This window comes from Lissotriton vulgaris, chromosome 1_1, assembly GCF_964263255.1.
Source record: "Lissotriton vulgaris chromosome 1_1, aLisVul1.2, whole genome shotgun sequence".
NCBI classification, from domain to species: Eukaryota; Metazoa; Chordata; class Amphibia; order Caudata; family Salamandridae; genus Lissotriton; species Lissotriton vulgaris.
The window spans coordinates 1,510,903,821-1,510,919,660 of NC_141685.1; the positions used below are offsets into that span (position 1 = coordinate 1,510,903,821).

Below are 15,840 nucleotides of genomic sequence, written 5' to 3' on the forward strand. Positions count from 1 at the left end.
GCACAACATGCTTTGGTGCCTTCTTTACTCCCCCCTCCTTCCTGTTGTCATGCCTTCTCCCCCCGCCCTTCCTCCCTCTGGTTGTCTGGGGCTTCTCCCCTCACGCCCTCCCGTTGTGCCTTCTCCCTCCCCCACCCTGCCTCCCATTGTCTGTCAGGACTACCATTTGCAATGCAATAGCTCTCAGGTAAATGCAAGACCTATTGCATTGCAAATGCTTGTTGTTCGGTGCCATTAACCCCAGTTTTATGGCAAAGCATTCACTGCAATCAGAATCCTGAGTGGTGTGAGGACGAGAGGATATACATTAACTAAAGTTGAGTTTGCAGGAAATAAGTAGGGTATATTAATAATTCGTTGGTGGTGATCATTTTAATTTGTTCAGCCATTTGAAATGTTGCAGGGTATATCATAAAAAAGTCACTCCACTCTTTTAGGAGGAATCTTTACTGAATGTCTATATGTAGCTTTCCAGTTTTAAAGGGTTTACAGCTAGAAAATCATCCAGGTGGCAGGTAGCGGTCTCTCTCTGAGAATTCCTATAATTGAACCATGTTCTCATAAATATCTGATCTTTCAAAATGTACTCCTGCACATACACTAAGAGGGAGCTGAACCCTGCTACTCGTTAAGAAACGTAATTTGGTTATGGCTGGTTTATTATAAGCTGGGAGCTATGTAGAATGCATCAACTGCCTTTCAGCAACTCCATGCTGAGCAAAATGCCTCATTTTTATATATATATATTGATTTATCATGACTCCATGTCATTACCAAGAACACCTTTAGAGAGAAACCATTAGAGATACAAGTTTTTACTGAGAAAAACATTATTACAAAAATCACTATGGGGAATTCTCAACAATTTTGGTATCTAACGTTAAAAGGGCCCTAAAACAAAACTGCTACAAGAGTTGTTTTGCAACGAAAACGTGGGTTGTCCATCTTCTGGTAAACTTGCCTTAACATTAACACTAAACCAGCTATAATCTGTACCCTAATAACCTAACCCTAAAAGCCTTAACATTAATCCAAACTCTTATCTAAACTTTGCCATTACCCTGGGCCACAATCTTAGCTGTAATCCATATTCTAACCCTTGCCCTATACATTTGTTACCTCTCTAATCCCATAAATAAATGTTTATTTGTTAAAGCTTCCCAAAGTAAATATTTGTCATGCTTTTTTCCTTCGGTTGCAGCAATTTAAAATTACTGTACTTTGTGAGAACTTTACTCAGCTGTGGTTTTGCTCTAAGAGTGTTTCTCTTCAGCTTTCACTGTAATCTCATAATCCTTTTACATTGACTGCTAGGCATTTTAAGTACTCTCAATTTGGACAGATTAGATAACAGACGCACAAGGGTATAAATTGGGTCATCCGAATCTCACGATTGGGTGAAAGAGAAGCCAAGATTAGAATCAAGATCTGGATTCGAAATTGACAACAAAGGCACTAGATTACATCTGATACCCTTTGACCCATGTATGCAGTGTTGACATATAGACCAGACACTATTCAGAAACAATTACTGATGAAGCGCTTCTAATGTATGGCTCAAATACCTAATGTCAACAACAACTTTAGACTCAACCCCTCTAACCAGTTACATTTACTGCATAACGTTCTCGCTGTTGTAGATGCAAACATAGTTGATAAGAATGGATGTGCTTACTACATTTGCTAATACATTCATAACAGCAAAAAATGACACCAGCGTTGGTAAAAAAAAAGAAAAGCAACAGTTACACATTAGCATAGTGAGAATATACTTTAAAGGTAACACATATCTAACTCATTACCTCTTTAAATTCATTCATTTGGTCGTGAACCCCCTTAGGCATCACACAGATGACCACTGGTGCTCCCAGGTCTGTCAGGGCATAATTCACACACAACAGGCACTGCTGCATGCACCCAAAGAACACACAACTGATCAAGAACCGGTGAACTTTATGGAACCCTAGCCCTCTAGCCTCACCTATTAGCTGAACGACCATTCAGGGTTAAAAGCACTGAAGCAATAATGCTTGTGGTAATTAGAAGATTCTTTCATCAGGTTTGTTCGACAATCAAGGGCATAATGAAATATAATGTTTTTAACACATCCTCCTCTATTTTAGCAAAGCCATAATGGTAAGAAAACTCGAAAAGCTTCCACATGAGAATGTTATTACAACCATGCACAGAATGGGCAATGGTCTCAAGATGAAATATCCTTATTGCAGAGTGTAAATAAATCACTTAAAGACAAATCAATCACTTAAAGGCAGGAAAAGTAGAATCCTCCTCTAATGGCCTGAATTAATGAAGAGGAAGATGAGCCATGACTGGCCTGAATTAATAGGAAGATGAGCCATGACATGATCACGGCGGGCCTATCAAACAAGACGTGGTCTCATCCATTCCAATAAAATATATTATACGGCCTACTTTAAGGTAAATTGCAGCAACACTAAAAGACACTGATGCATTTCCCTCCGAATAAGCTTTGCTCACTGGGCATTTGTGCTGATAGTAGTGGTCTAGGAAAAACATGTGAAGATTACAGAGATGAAAATCAGGTCACGCTTAGCATTACACATGGTGTGTGCGCTTCACAAAGACTACATCTGAGATAAATATTAAACATGAAGCTATGGAAAAAGTAATACGCTGGAGTGTCCTGACTCACCTCTGCCCCTAGCTACACCAAGATGCTCTACTTCTGACCCTTCTCCCGAAGAAATGGCACAGTGTCTAAAGGGCCACCCATGAGCCAACCCCTGCTCCCTGTCTGCTGCGCGGTGCTCCTGATCACCCTCTTCCCATGTGTCCCATAGCCCTATGGCCAACCAAAATCAACCCAAGAACAGAGCACCAAGGCATCCTAAAGAAGTCGGGCCACAGCTAGCCATCTCTAGAAACACAGGCCACCATAGAACGCTTAGAGGTCTAACAAATACAAGAGATTATTACCTTAAAAATAAGCGTTATGGATCTTCCTGTTCATAACATTCCACTGTGGGTGCTAATGTTAACTTGCAATATGTGAAGGGACTGAGGTCAGACACACTTCCACTGACATCTTTCCCACTAACATCACAACGCCATTTCTTGAGAAAAATTAAGAGGGGCAATAAAATGCAACACCATTAGAGGCGTATGTGGAGCCCATCCCACAGTAATCAAACAATGACAAGGACAACAGTCACAACAGAGACTAGGACCACACCCACCAAATATATCCAGGAGGACCTCTTCAGTACCCATCAAATGGCTTAAAACTGTTAAAAGTTGAGTGGACGGGGAATAGAAGTGATGAAAAAAACAACCAACGCATGAAGCATTCATAAAACAAGAAGAATGTATTTCCAGCACTTTATATATTTAAGTGGTTTTATATTATCTTTGCTGAAGCGAGGGACACTAATCGAGTGGTGAAACCACTAAGGACATAACTATTCATTTTACAGCATTATCGCAATGTTGGTTATACTTATGAATTCACCAGGCCTCATGGAGCAATCGTGATTAGACCCAATCTTACAAGACTGCTGCAAAGGCATTAATTGTCGCAAAAGAACAATGGTAGCCTTTTGGCCTATCCTGCATTTAAATAATTATCATTTACTGTCCCCTCTTGTTTGCAATATGATTCTTGAGCAGGAGAGAGAGAGCCCAGTCTATTTGAAAAGAAGGCTGGTCCAGAATTTCTGACAGGTCAAAAGAAATAAAGACGATACAGAAGAGCACCAGTGGTGGATACTGGAATACTAATTGAGGGTTTAATCTTGCCTTTTTCTTGCCCTACTAGTCATCTTAAAATATGTGTACGCTCTCGAGAGACAGTCACTGTTGTGTTTGTACAGTCAGTATTATTTTCTTTAGATCCCAAATTCCTTAAGACCCACAAAAACAAATCCAGGTATGGATTTCTCCACCTGACAAATCCATTATTCAGGGTTCCTTATCTTCATCAAGGCACCACCACAACCTTGTTCAGGGAATCCCTGCTAGAAGATCAACAACAACTCTTGTCTCCAGTCCTCCCTACCCACTAGCTCTGCAGGCTCGTGAATGGGATTCCATTGGTGATTTGTGGCGTGCATTCCTTCTTTAGAGTGAAGTTAAGCTCCAGAAACCCTTCAAAAACACCTAAACAAACAAATGTACATTAGATTTGAAAATCATTTTTAAGAATTAGGAAAAGAAAATTTTTTAATGTTTCGATCTTGTTCTGTGTATTTGATCAGTACAAGCAGGGTTTTCTGTTATTAGGTGTGTGTTTTGCAGGCATTCAATTCTGACGCTTTTTGTACAGGTTTTCCTTTCAGGAAATGACGTGTTTGCTTGGAAGTCCACAACCATTTTCTATTCTAGCACGTCAAGCTGCTTCTCACCTCTTCTCATTATAGATAATGGGATAACCCAAAAAGTCAACCGGACCTGGGTATAGTACGGGAATACAAAGGTAGTCTGTGACTAAATTAGTTGAAACCAATTCCAATATGAGATCGTTTTGTGTTGTGCGGAACACTACAACACTGGTTCTATATACCTCATGAATAATTCTTATTTATGTAACCCATGCTGTGATTACAACCATGCATAAAATGCAAAGAACACACGTAGAAAAGCGCCAATAAAGCCAATATTTGCAAGATATTTATTGAATTCAAAGCAAGTAGCTATTGTCAATAATAAATAGGTTGCAAAGAGGAGAGAGGAATGGTTGAAGGGAAGTGGTAGTGCTGGGTAGTGAAAAGGATAAATCATAAAGATACAGATAAGTAAAATTTCGATTTTTTCAAACATTCCTGGTAATCAAAACCAGTAGAAGGAAGACCTGTCCGATAGAAAAACTCTTATTTACATGTCATCTGTAAATAACTCGAGCACCAAATGCAAATTAAAGTATAAGATTGAGAGGGAAAAAAAGGTACAGGTCTTGTGTAATGGAGGGCGTCGACGTTTCGACTCGACTGGTGCATGGAGGGAAGTTTGGGCCTCAGCTGCGAGTCTTCATCAGGACGGGAAGGGCAACTTATTTCTGGTACCAAGCCTGGCTACTCAGGTTTGTAGTCCATTAATCGAGATTAAAGGCTCAATTTCGTCCAAGTACTAGGAAAAGGGGGTGTCCGGTGGTTACATTCCCAATCAGAATAAATCTTCGTATGTAGGGTGATTAAATCACTATTACTGGAACTAATCGTCCGCGGCACAGTTAGTGTACTGCCTCCGAGTGAAGGGCAGACCTCTTCTCACTTGGTTCCATATCTTTCCCTCTCTTCTGTTTATTATTCTGTTTGCCGCTCACCTTTTTCTTTGAAAAAATGTGATAAGATAGTGCATGCAAACATGCGCACTTCCACTTGTTCACATAGCATATCCTCTAAGAAAGTGTTAACAGTGTGGGATTATTATTGGACAATCATTCATTAGTCCTCAATTCCTCCATCCCTCACAATACTCTGAGGAGCACTATGTAAGCTAGTATCAAGGCAGCCCTTACTATCATGGACTACAACGACCTTGTGTAACAGAGTATGCTAAATGTTTGTAGCAAAACTCATCTTAAAGAGACAGCTAACTTTTGCTACTTCTCTCCTTATTACGAGAGCTCCCTAACGCATCTGTTACTTTACTTATGGGGGACCTTGTTCCTGGCCATGCCGTCAGTGCTTAATTTGTCAAATACGTTAGTAAGTACAGGCGCCCAATGTTTTTCTTAGAAGCCCACCGCTGGGACTATCAAATCATAGCTGCATGGTTTTGATTACATCTCATACCTCTCTGTTCTTCAACCCTGCATCTTCTGACTCTTTATCTCATTCTTACAAGTTCGTTTTCATCTCTTTGGCACTGTTTTCCCAACTTTTGCCTCCTCCTTCTCTCTAATCTGCCCTTTACTCAATTGTTCCGGGTCAAAATGTGATAGAAAAAAAACATGTGTCTAAAATATGAATGTTAGTGCCTACCACCTACAATCACCGATTCAGAAAAGGGGGTGGTGATAAACAGAGTGTCTGAATTAAGCAGACCACTCTTACCCAGTCCAAAGATCAGGGCTTGATCCATCACCGGATTCAAGCAAGCCGGGCCGACGACGGCTGAAATGCCAGAAACCGGTCCCTGGAAACTTGTTTCCTTCCCAGTATAAGAATTGGCTTGGTAGTTTGGTTTGCCCTGTTCCCATCATGCACTGGGACAGGAACAGACTAATTTGCATGTAGCCAGGTTCTGAGCTGGGATGGTGCAGTGAGCTAAAAAACGGTGATGGATCAAGCCCTGATCTTTGGACTGGGTAAGAGTGGTTTGCTTAATTCAGACACTCTGTTCATCACCACCCCCTTTTCTGAATCATTTTGTCCACCATAAGCGTGGAAGGGTATACTCAGATGTGAGTCCCTTGCTCATTGCACCATCAGGATTCAAGCAAGCCGGGCCGACGACGGCTGAAATGCCAGAAACCAGTCCCCGGAAGCTTGTTTCCTTCCCAGTATAAGAATTGGCTTGGTAGTTTGGTTTGCCCTGTTCCCATCATGCACTGGGACAGGAACAGACTAATTTGCATGTAGTCAGGTTCTGAGCTGGGATGGTGCAGTGAGCTAAAAAACGGTGATGGATCAAGCCCTGATCTTTGGACTGGGTAAGAGTGGTCTGCTTAATTCAGACACTCTGTTCATCACCACCGCCTTTTCTGTACCACCTACAATCACCGGCACAAATTAAGCACTAAGTGTCTTGTGTTCTTACTCCAATTCACCACTAGTCCGTGTAGTACACATTTACAGCAGCATAGGAAGGAGGTTGTGGTGGGGGCAGGCCACCCCGGGTGTCATCACTGAGGGGGGTGACAAAATGGCAACAATATGTATGTATTGAAACTTTTTCGTTCAGTCAACAAACCCAACAAAACGCGTCTGAACTCGAGGCGGGGGTGACAAGAAACTTTCTGCACTGGGTACCACCTGACCTTGCTACCCCACTGCACATTTGTAATTTTCGATGGGGAGATTACATTCACACTACACCGTAAAACGCTGCAAATGCTACTTTGCTCCAATGTTGTTGCTTACTTGGAAAGGAGCGGAACAAACAACCCACGTTGCATTCATATTTTTGCACCACGGCATTAAAGGAGAAACCAGACTGGGAAACTCATATAAAAAGAATGTGATACGTATTTTGATTACAAATAATTCTGAAAAAGCATAACAAAGAAAAAACTGTTTTGTGCATATTCTTTGCTTAGATAAAATACGCAAATGCTAGTGGATGCTTGTTCTTTTTATAAGAAATTAAGCAAAATGATTTGACCTAAACGTAGTTTAAACTTTTTCACTTCAAAGGGAAACAAAAATATGAACATATATCTGTTAAACTGTTTTTGAGGTGGACACAACAAAAATACATCAATAGATTCAGTGTACCCCATTTTTATCCATGTGCAAATATTTTATGTGATATATACCGGAACAACCCCTGGGAATATGTATAGCACACTGACACAAAGAACAATTGCTCTCTTTTGCACCAGTGTAAAATGTAGACAATATGGATAATCGATCGCATAGTTCTCGTGATTCGCGCAGATAGTATTAGCTGTGAAATAACATATTTCTGGTTGATTGCGATTTAAAAAACTTCATTACGTGCTATCCGACGTGATTGTATAGATGTGAAATATGTATACAAGAAAAAATCCAAATCTCAGCACCTGCCTTTTCCCCCCACCCCTCCTATTGAAGACTTAGGACGTGGAATTCTCTAATGTTATACTTTTCCTAAACTGACACTGGCCACACATGAGAACAGCTTGCATCCTTTCAGAGGTGATGGTCAAATGTTCTCAAACAAGCTCCACTTGCATCGTGCGAGGACCCCTTGCACAGCCATCACATGACCATAAGGGGATAGTCTTGGAAATAATGAGCACAGAGTGATAGTGTGGAGAATGAATCACTCCACAATGACAGTTTCCTTCTGTCATTAATATCTACAGCCGCTCTGACAACACCACCACTAGGAGAGCAGGAAGTTGTCATTTCACGTCTCCAGTTCCAATTGTGGGCCTAGATGTCCAGCATCCCCAGGCTTTTGCTTGATACCCAGAAACGGCGGTGATTTCCCTTATGAGAGTGAGAAAGGCCCCCATGCTGCTGCAAGCTCGAGAGGCACCAACAGTCATTTGGTCCTTTGCAGGGACACGAGGCGATACTCTCTTTGCTACTAGATAATCCCAACCGTGGTGACTGCTTGGTTTCTAAGTTGCACTCCACAGCAAGACGCTGCTACAGAAGCGCGCATTGTGAGGGTGCCACATGACTACATGCCACTTAGAATGGGGGTTTGCTTCAGTTTGGCCCATTTATCAATGGTTTGCAAAAGGGAAGTGTAAGGTTATACCTCTAGCACACTCGTTTTCTATGGAGTCTTCTGTGGCCACTCACTACAAAGTAACACCGTTGCATTAGGCACGTGAGCAGTGCACTAAGTTAGAGTGCAATGAACTACAAAGCATCCAGCAAAAACATGGGAGACCACCGCAGAGCAGTGGCCATCACTTCAGAAATACTCATTTCTAATAAAGCATCCGCATATACTTATCGCAGCCAATGCATGATCATACACTGATCGCCACAAGCGCACAAACACATATGGATTCCCTCCAGCGCATACATCTATAGCGATCACCATCAATGCATGAACAGCCACGGATCACAGCCAATGTGCCATCATGCAGCGACTGCAACCAATTCAAGGACATGGACACATTGCCATCACTGCATGAAGGAATACTGATTGCAACCAATGCATCTGCGAGCAAATACTGACCGCCACCCATGTGTGGACATACACCTGTGACAAACTAATATATGAGCATATATTCATTGTAATTAGTGCAGGAACATATATTAATCACATCCATTGATCGAGCATATAGTAACTGTCATCAATATAAAAATATATACCTAATGAAGATCAACAGGTTTCTAATTTGTAGCCTTGGAGAATTCAATATGGGTCTTTTAAAACTGGTAATGACATAACACTTACAAAATATATACATAATAATTATAAAGAAAGCTTGTGCACAAACTAACTAACTTTCATCTGAAGCACATAACCACTATCACATCTATTTCAGAGCCTAAGCAACAAATGCCTCAAATCCTTTGTGAAACACACACGATGTTTCAATGAAGCAGGAAAAAAACGTGTTCATAAACTGTTACCAAATACAAGACGAGCAAATGAAAACATAAAGAGTGTTGTGCTGAAAACTAAGCAAAGAGGGCCATGCTGGTTTTGTATCACAATACAGAGGCTGGTGATGCTTCTACGTTAACCCGTCGCAGCTCCCAGCCTATAGCAATGACGCAACAGGCTGCAGCAGACAGATTACTCTGAGGCTGAGACAGCCAGGCTGGCCTGAACCTCCCAGCCAGGCTTGCCTGACCCGACCTGTCCAAGGCCTCGAGCCCTTCACCCCCTGTCCTGCACGCCTCTCGAGCATACCCTGAAGTCCTGCTCTGCACCAACCAAAAGGCAGAGCCCTCCAATTCCTGCAGCAACACCTGGAGCTCGCCAACCCTGCCATGCACGAGAGTCTAGGGCCTCCGTCCCCTGCCCTGCAGCACAGCGTTGGCCCTCCAGCAGCACAACCTCAGCCCTCCTCTTTTGCCCTGCAGCACAGCATGAACCCTTCAGTGTATCACCTGCGGCGCAGCAAAGCCCAGAGCCTGCATGTCTGCCCTGTCCGTGGAGCGCTGTAATGCAGCACAGCCTGGGGCCCTTCCGGAGTACAGACTGCAGAGTTCCAAGCCCTACCATGCAGCACAGACTGGAGCCCCCAAATGTATTCCTGCCCGCGCGTCCCAGCCACGTGCGACAGCCTGAAGCTCTCCACTGTCTGTCTTGCATCACAACCTGGCACTCGCCTGCCCGGGCCCTGCGGCACTTCCTGGATCCCTCCCTTCTTTCTACCTCTGCCGTGCAGCACAGCCTCAAAGCCGTGCAGCCCCGGTCGCCGCCTCTTTCTACTTTGCGAGCCCTGGAACCTGCGAACCCGTAGGCCTGTGGTCCGGCAGAGCAGCAAGACTTCGACCCACGGTGGAACCTTGGCGTGTATCGCAGCCTGACATGTTTAGCCTGTAGCACAACATGAAGCCTGGTGATGCAGCCAAGCCTGAAACCACTGCCCTGCAGCACGCCCTGCAGCCCTGATGCTGCTGTGCAGCCTGAAGACCTCGCCCTGTTAGTAGCCTGGTCTTGCAACACAGCCCGAACCCTGGCAAAACAGCACAGCATCGAGGCAAGGCCCTGCCGCACAACCTGAGGCCCGAGGCCCCATGCCCCGGGGCACACTTGGAGGCCCTTGTCCTCAGGCACATTTTAGAGGCGTTTGCCCTGAGGCACTGCATGGAAACTCAATCCGGGGCCATAGTTAGGGTCCTACCTGGAGCGCTGCCCCGGCAACACAGCCTGGCGCTATGGCTTCCAAGCACATCAGCGGATGGATGTGAGGCGTCCCTTTGGATACGCTCATTGCTGTAGGAGATTGGTCTTAAGTGCGAATCGGAGCTCGGCGGGAAAAGTTTACAGTAAGGGCAGAGGGTAAACTCCTGTCAAAGAGACCTGTACTATAAACACTCTTCACTGCAGAGAAAAAAACATCGATGTATGGACACACCCAGGGTCGGACTGGCCTTGATCATGTAGTGCATGATGGGCTGGGCTGGCAGAGTAGTGTGTGAGACAGTTAGTTTTTTAGTCGTTTGTTGGCCTGTTTTATGGCCCAGTGGGCAGGCTTTTGTTGTTGATTTCTCTAACCACAAGCATTACCTGCAGCAAACGCAAATATGTGTAGTCTACCATCCCTTGCTAAACACCCATGTGTTCAGGCTTGCCTAACCGCCGCCCCACGATCTGCTGTGTTCCCGTAGGGGAGGTGGTGTCAGTGTCGGACTGTGACAAAAAAATGGACCCAGGCACCAAAATAAACGAGACACTCTTTAACCTTTCAAAAGTCGCTTGATTTGCAAACGTGGGCCTCTTTTTTAAAAAAAAACTATTTAGACTAATTTATTTCATTAATGGGTCACTTTTATTTTGGTGCCCGGACTCATTTTAAGTCACAGTCCGACACTGACACCACCTCGCCTACTGGAACACAGACGATCGTGGGACAGTGGTAAGGCCAGTCTGAACACACTGAACACGAGCAGCGGCCTGGGACAGTCAGCGGGACAGGAGGGGGTGCGGGACACTGGATAGCACCAGGCGAGAGGCGTAGGATCGGCAGGACAGAAAGCACGTGCAGGGCGGGGGCGCGTTTCAGGAGCAGGCGTGCTGGACAGCAGCAGGAGGCTGCCAAGAGTACCAGTGGGTGAGGGAGCTGCTGCGGCTGCTGCTGAGTTGGCCGAGCCGAGCTAGGAAGGGCGAATTGTGGTGCAAGTAGAAGACGAGACGACATTGAAGTCATGAGAGAAGCGTGGAAGGAGAGTGCATCACTGGGCTGGGGAGGAGTGCGAACGAAGTCGTCTTAGTCACTGAACGATGGCCAGGTGACGGTGGAGGGCACAGGCAGCGTCACATGGCTGAGACAGGGAGGGTTCAGGAAGGGCAGGCGTAGGAATCAGAGTCTAGCTCTGATGGGTGTATTAGGTGGGTTAGAGGAGGTTTAAGTGTTCTGGGTGTAGGGGTGCCTGTGGCGAGGCCACTACACAGCCTACCTGGCCGAGCAGCGCTAGGTGTGCAATGCAGGCAGAACGAAGGCTACGGTCTATGGTGGACTGGAGAGATGAAGTTAGTGGCTGAACATCCCCGAATGTGCGGTACAGGCAGCATACACTCTATAGATGACTAGGCAGATGAGGGTAGTGCAGATGGCTGGTCCGGGTTCGCCGATCAGCCTCAGGTATGCAGTGCAGGCTGCAGCGTGAGCGCTATGAAGGACTGAGTTGATGAGAATGGTGATGTAGGTGCACACAGCAGCGCGCGCCCCGTGGGTGGCTGGGTGATGGGGATTGTGTGGAAACAAGGTTGACAGCCCCAGGTTTGCAGCAACCTGCGCAGCGTGGGTGATGGGGATGGTATGGACATAAGACCCAGGGACGCCGGCAGCCCCCGGTGCGCGGGTGTACACATATCACGCGCCCTACAGATGACTGGGATAGAGAGGAGGGGGAGAAAGGAGGGCCCGGGCCGGCAGCCCCGCACTCACCGGAGGTGAGCTGCATCCAGGCGCAGATCTTGTACACGGTGGCCGTGTTGCAGAAGAAGAAGAGGATGAAGGAGACGATGCAGGAGATGATGAGCATCATCGAGAGGCCGATGAAGAAGGAGGCGGCTTTGAAGGCAGCCGACGGGATGCTGGCGAAGTCGGTGAAGCTGCCCGTGCAGCTCAGCTCGCCGAGCAGGCCGCTGCGGATGCAGTAGTGGAAGAGGCCGAAGTAGCCGGCCTGGGGGGTGTCCACGCCGTCGCCGATCCAGTAGGGCTCGATGAAGCACACCACGTTCACGATGGCGAACAGGATGGTGAAGATGGCCCACAGCACGCCGATGGCCCGCGAGTTCCGCACGTAGTTGGTGTGATAGATCTTGGCCGCCTCCTGAGCGGGGGACAGGGCCGGCGGGCCCCCCGGCATATTGGCGGCCGAGGCGGGGCCCTGTAGCTTCAGCGGGCCGCGAGCGGAGCGCCCCGCTCTTGGCTTTCACCTGCGCAGCAGCAGCGCGCTTTATCTGCGGGCCTCCGCCGAGCCGTCCCCGGCTCCCTCCATCCGCTCCCTGGAGCCCGCGTGCAGCCCCGGCGCGCGAGGGCAGTCAGCTGCAGCCACTGGAGCTCGCGCCGCTCTCATCAGCAGCAGCAGCCGCGCTCAGCCAGCCTCACGCACGGTGCGGCGTGCGCACGTCACCAGGGAGCAAGCGCGGCCCCGCGGCCAGGCAGAGGGGAGAGTGGGCGAAGGGGGCTAGACTGGTACGGCTGCTCGCAGGGGCTCCGGGAGGCTGTCATTTATTGACCAATCCCCCCAGTGACAGAACCAGGGTAAGTGTCTGAACACTCTTCAGCAGAACTAAAGCACGTCCTGGAAATGCAAGTCACATAGTGCCAAGGCAGAACCAGAGAGGAGTTGTCACTCGCGTCTGTCCCGAAGTGGGAGCGCAAGAGAAAGACGCTGCACAGCTAACTGCACTAGAGAAGGTCCTGGAAATGTAGTCAGCTTAATAACGCAAGGAGTCCTGTCACGAGGACAGTGGCGTAGTGCAACATGTTGCCCTCCCCCTGCAGTGAGCCCAGGGCCCCCAGAGTCTCATATATCACAGCTATTCATTGGCATTGGGCTGACTGTGGCATCTCTAATGGACTGAAGCCTCCTGAAGGGCTGAGGTTTCCTCTTAAAGGGCTGAGGGGGGGATGAGTGTTGCACTCCTGCATCAGGGGTGGCTCTAGGCTCATGGCGGCTCTGGACAGGGAGCGTGGGTAGGGGGCCCCGGAAGAGAGGGTCTGGGCGGGGAAGGGGGGGGGGGGGGCCATGGTGTTTGGAAGTGGAATAGAGCCAGAGGCCGCCACATCCCTGCCAGGGGCCGCCACGCACATATGTATCCATCCTCATAGGATTCTTATATCAAGGATATATATTGGCGTGGCGGCCCTGGGGTTTGGCGGCCCTCTGCAGGTGCACAGCTTGCACATGCCTAAAGCCGCCCCTGCCTGCATTAGGTAACTTTATTCAGCCTTCACAACAAGTAGAGCACATCTACAAAAACGCCTCCAGGCCGCTGCTAACCATCATAATCCTCTCAACATGCCATAGGACGTACCAACCACACAACGAGCAGGGATGGATGGGAAGGGAAAAAAAGGGGCATAGGACAATAAAGGCAAACATTTATCCTTAAATAATACAATAGGAAATCATGGAATAGTGCCAGGGCACAAGTCCTAACAAATTAAGTAAGGGACTAAACAAGTAAGGCAGTATGCAAGTGATATCATGGTGCGTAACATCACAGTGCAACATCATGGTCTGGCATCACAGGAAGTGACCACAGGAGCTGGCATCACCACTCATGTCCTCACAGGAAGTGACATCAGATCTGAACGCCTCACACATATGTTTCACAGGTCTATTATGAGTACATTTTAATGTATTACAAGATTCAATAAATTAGATTTTGTGTCGGGGTTGTGCCCAAAAAATGATGCAACCCTGACTCAAAACCGGGGGCTCAACTTATAGGTTTATTTTTTAAAAGCTCTGGCACAAGAAATTAGCAACAAGCAGAAACGTGGCAGTAAATCTACTCTACATAATTGGTTGTAAAGTCAGTCAGTCGCTCAAAAGCAATGTTTATTTAGACCTTAGTCTTTAAACTGCAATACCCAACAATATAAAACATTAAAACAAGGATAAATACGTATTCAATAACAAACAATAAAAACATATTTGTCAATAAATTCATATTCCTAGATGTGCTTTTTGATGACCGTATTCAGTCTAGGGGCCACAATACTAAATGCAAAAACGTAATTACTCATTAAAATTCTACCTGTATGGCACCAGAATTTTTTTTAGTTCACAATAGGTTAAAAGTTATATAATAAATAATCATTCAACACAAGTAAGGGGAGAGGGTCAACCGTATCTACAACTCTACCACCCCGAACCCCCTGAACCACAGTCATACACTCATAGAGGGATGGAGAGACAAAAAAAACACATATAACACCACAAAACAGAACAAATATAACTGTTTTGAAAATACTGCCCTCACTCACACACCAAAGTGTGTGACATGCTTCATCATCGGGTCTGCTTACAGTACGTCCAGGTGTAGCCACACTCTGGACGGAGCAAAAGGGAGGGGTTGAACATAAAAGACCAAACGATACAAAACCAAACAACATATATACACAACAAATAGTGATCAGTGAATGTCACCCTGTGACTCGAACTGGTGTACAACACGTGCAGTTAATAGGGAAGTGTTTAAAACTGGTTTGGGGATACCAAACAAAACTTTATTAACAGGTCCACAACCAGGATTAAAAGGAAAAAAAGGATGGGTAGTGTTTCCAAGAGAAAATAAAGTTTCTCAAAACAACCCTCCTGTTACCGCTAGTGTCAACATGTTTCGACTGACTTACTGCGCTAAGAAGGTCACCCCGGTCTTCTTCAGGACGTATGTTGCTCCCAGTCCTACTATTGGTCAAACCGTAGTTCGGTCAAAGTACCAAATAACTGATCACACAGGATTCCAGTTGAATCAACATGTGTGGAGGGGATCCCAACAATGCGGGAGACACAAACTGGAATGATAATAATCCTATGTAAGTATGTTGTAAAAAGGGAATGTGCCCAAATTAATTCAGCCACCCCTTTGATTTTGACAAGAAAAAATCTTAGAATTGGTCTGTTAACTGTAGCCTCAGTGGATAATGAATTCATCACCTATCAATTTAAGTCCAAGAAACAATTATGTGCAATGCTAAAACAAAAAGCATCTACATATGTAGATGTTTGTTTGTTTTAGCATTGCACATAATTGTGTCTCCCGCATTGTTGGGATCCCCTCCACACATGTTGATTCAACTGGAATCCCGTGTGATCAGTTATTTGGTACTTTGACCGAACTACGGTTTGACCAATAGTAGGACTGGGAGTACCATTCTTACCATAAGGGAGTTTGGGCAACCGAGAGAGGCTTCTAGATGGAGCTTTGAGAAAGCGTTATTATACGATCCTAGCTATATCAATCACATGCGAGGATGGATCCAAGAGTTCCTGGGGATTAATATTGGCTCCGCCTCCCAAATGATAGTCTGGGACACCTTAAAGGCAGGGATTAGAG

General features: G+C 46.0%; 1 protein-coding gene across 4 annotated transcripts in view; it reads right to left on the reverse strand.

Moving 5' to 3' along the window:
* The window catches only part of LHFPL3 (LHFPL tetraspan subfamily member 3), a 694,555-nt gene extending 681,688 nt beyond the window's left edge, over positions 1–12,867 (reverse strand). For all 4 annotated transcript variants that reach the window (XM_086967425.1, XM_086967424.1, XM_086967423.1 and 1 more), the window contains exon 1: positions 12,212–12,867. In XM_086967425.1, the coding sequence (XP_086823551.1) occupies positions 12,212–12,635 (424 nt within the window). In that variant the 5' untranslated portion in view covers positions 12,636–12,867. The remainder of the gene's footprint in view (positions 1–12,211) is intronic.
* Positions 12,868–15,840: the final 2,973 nt, after the last annotated feature.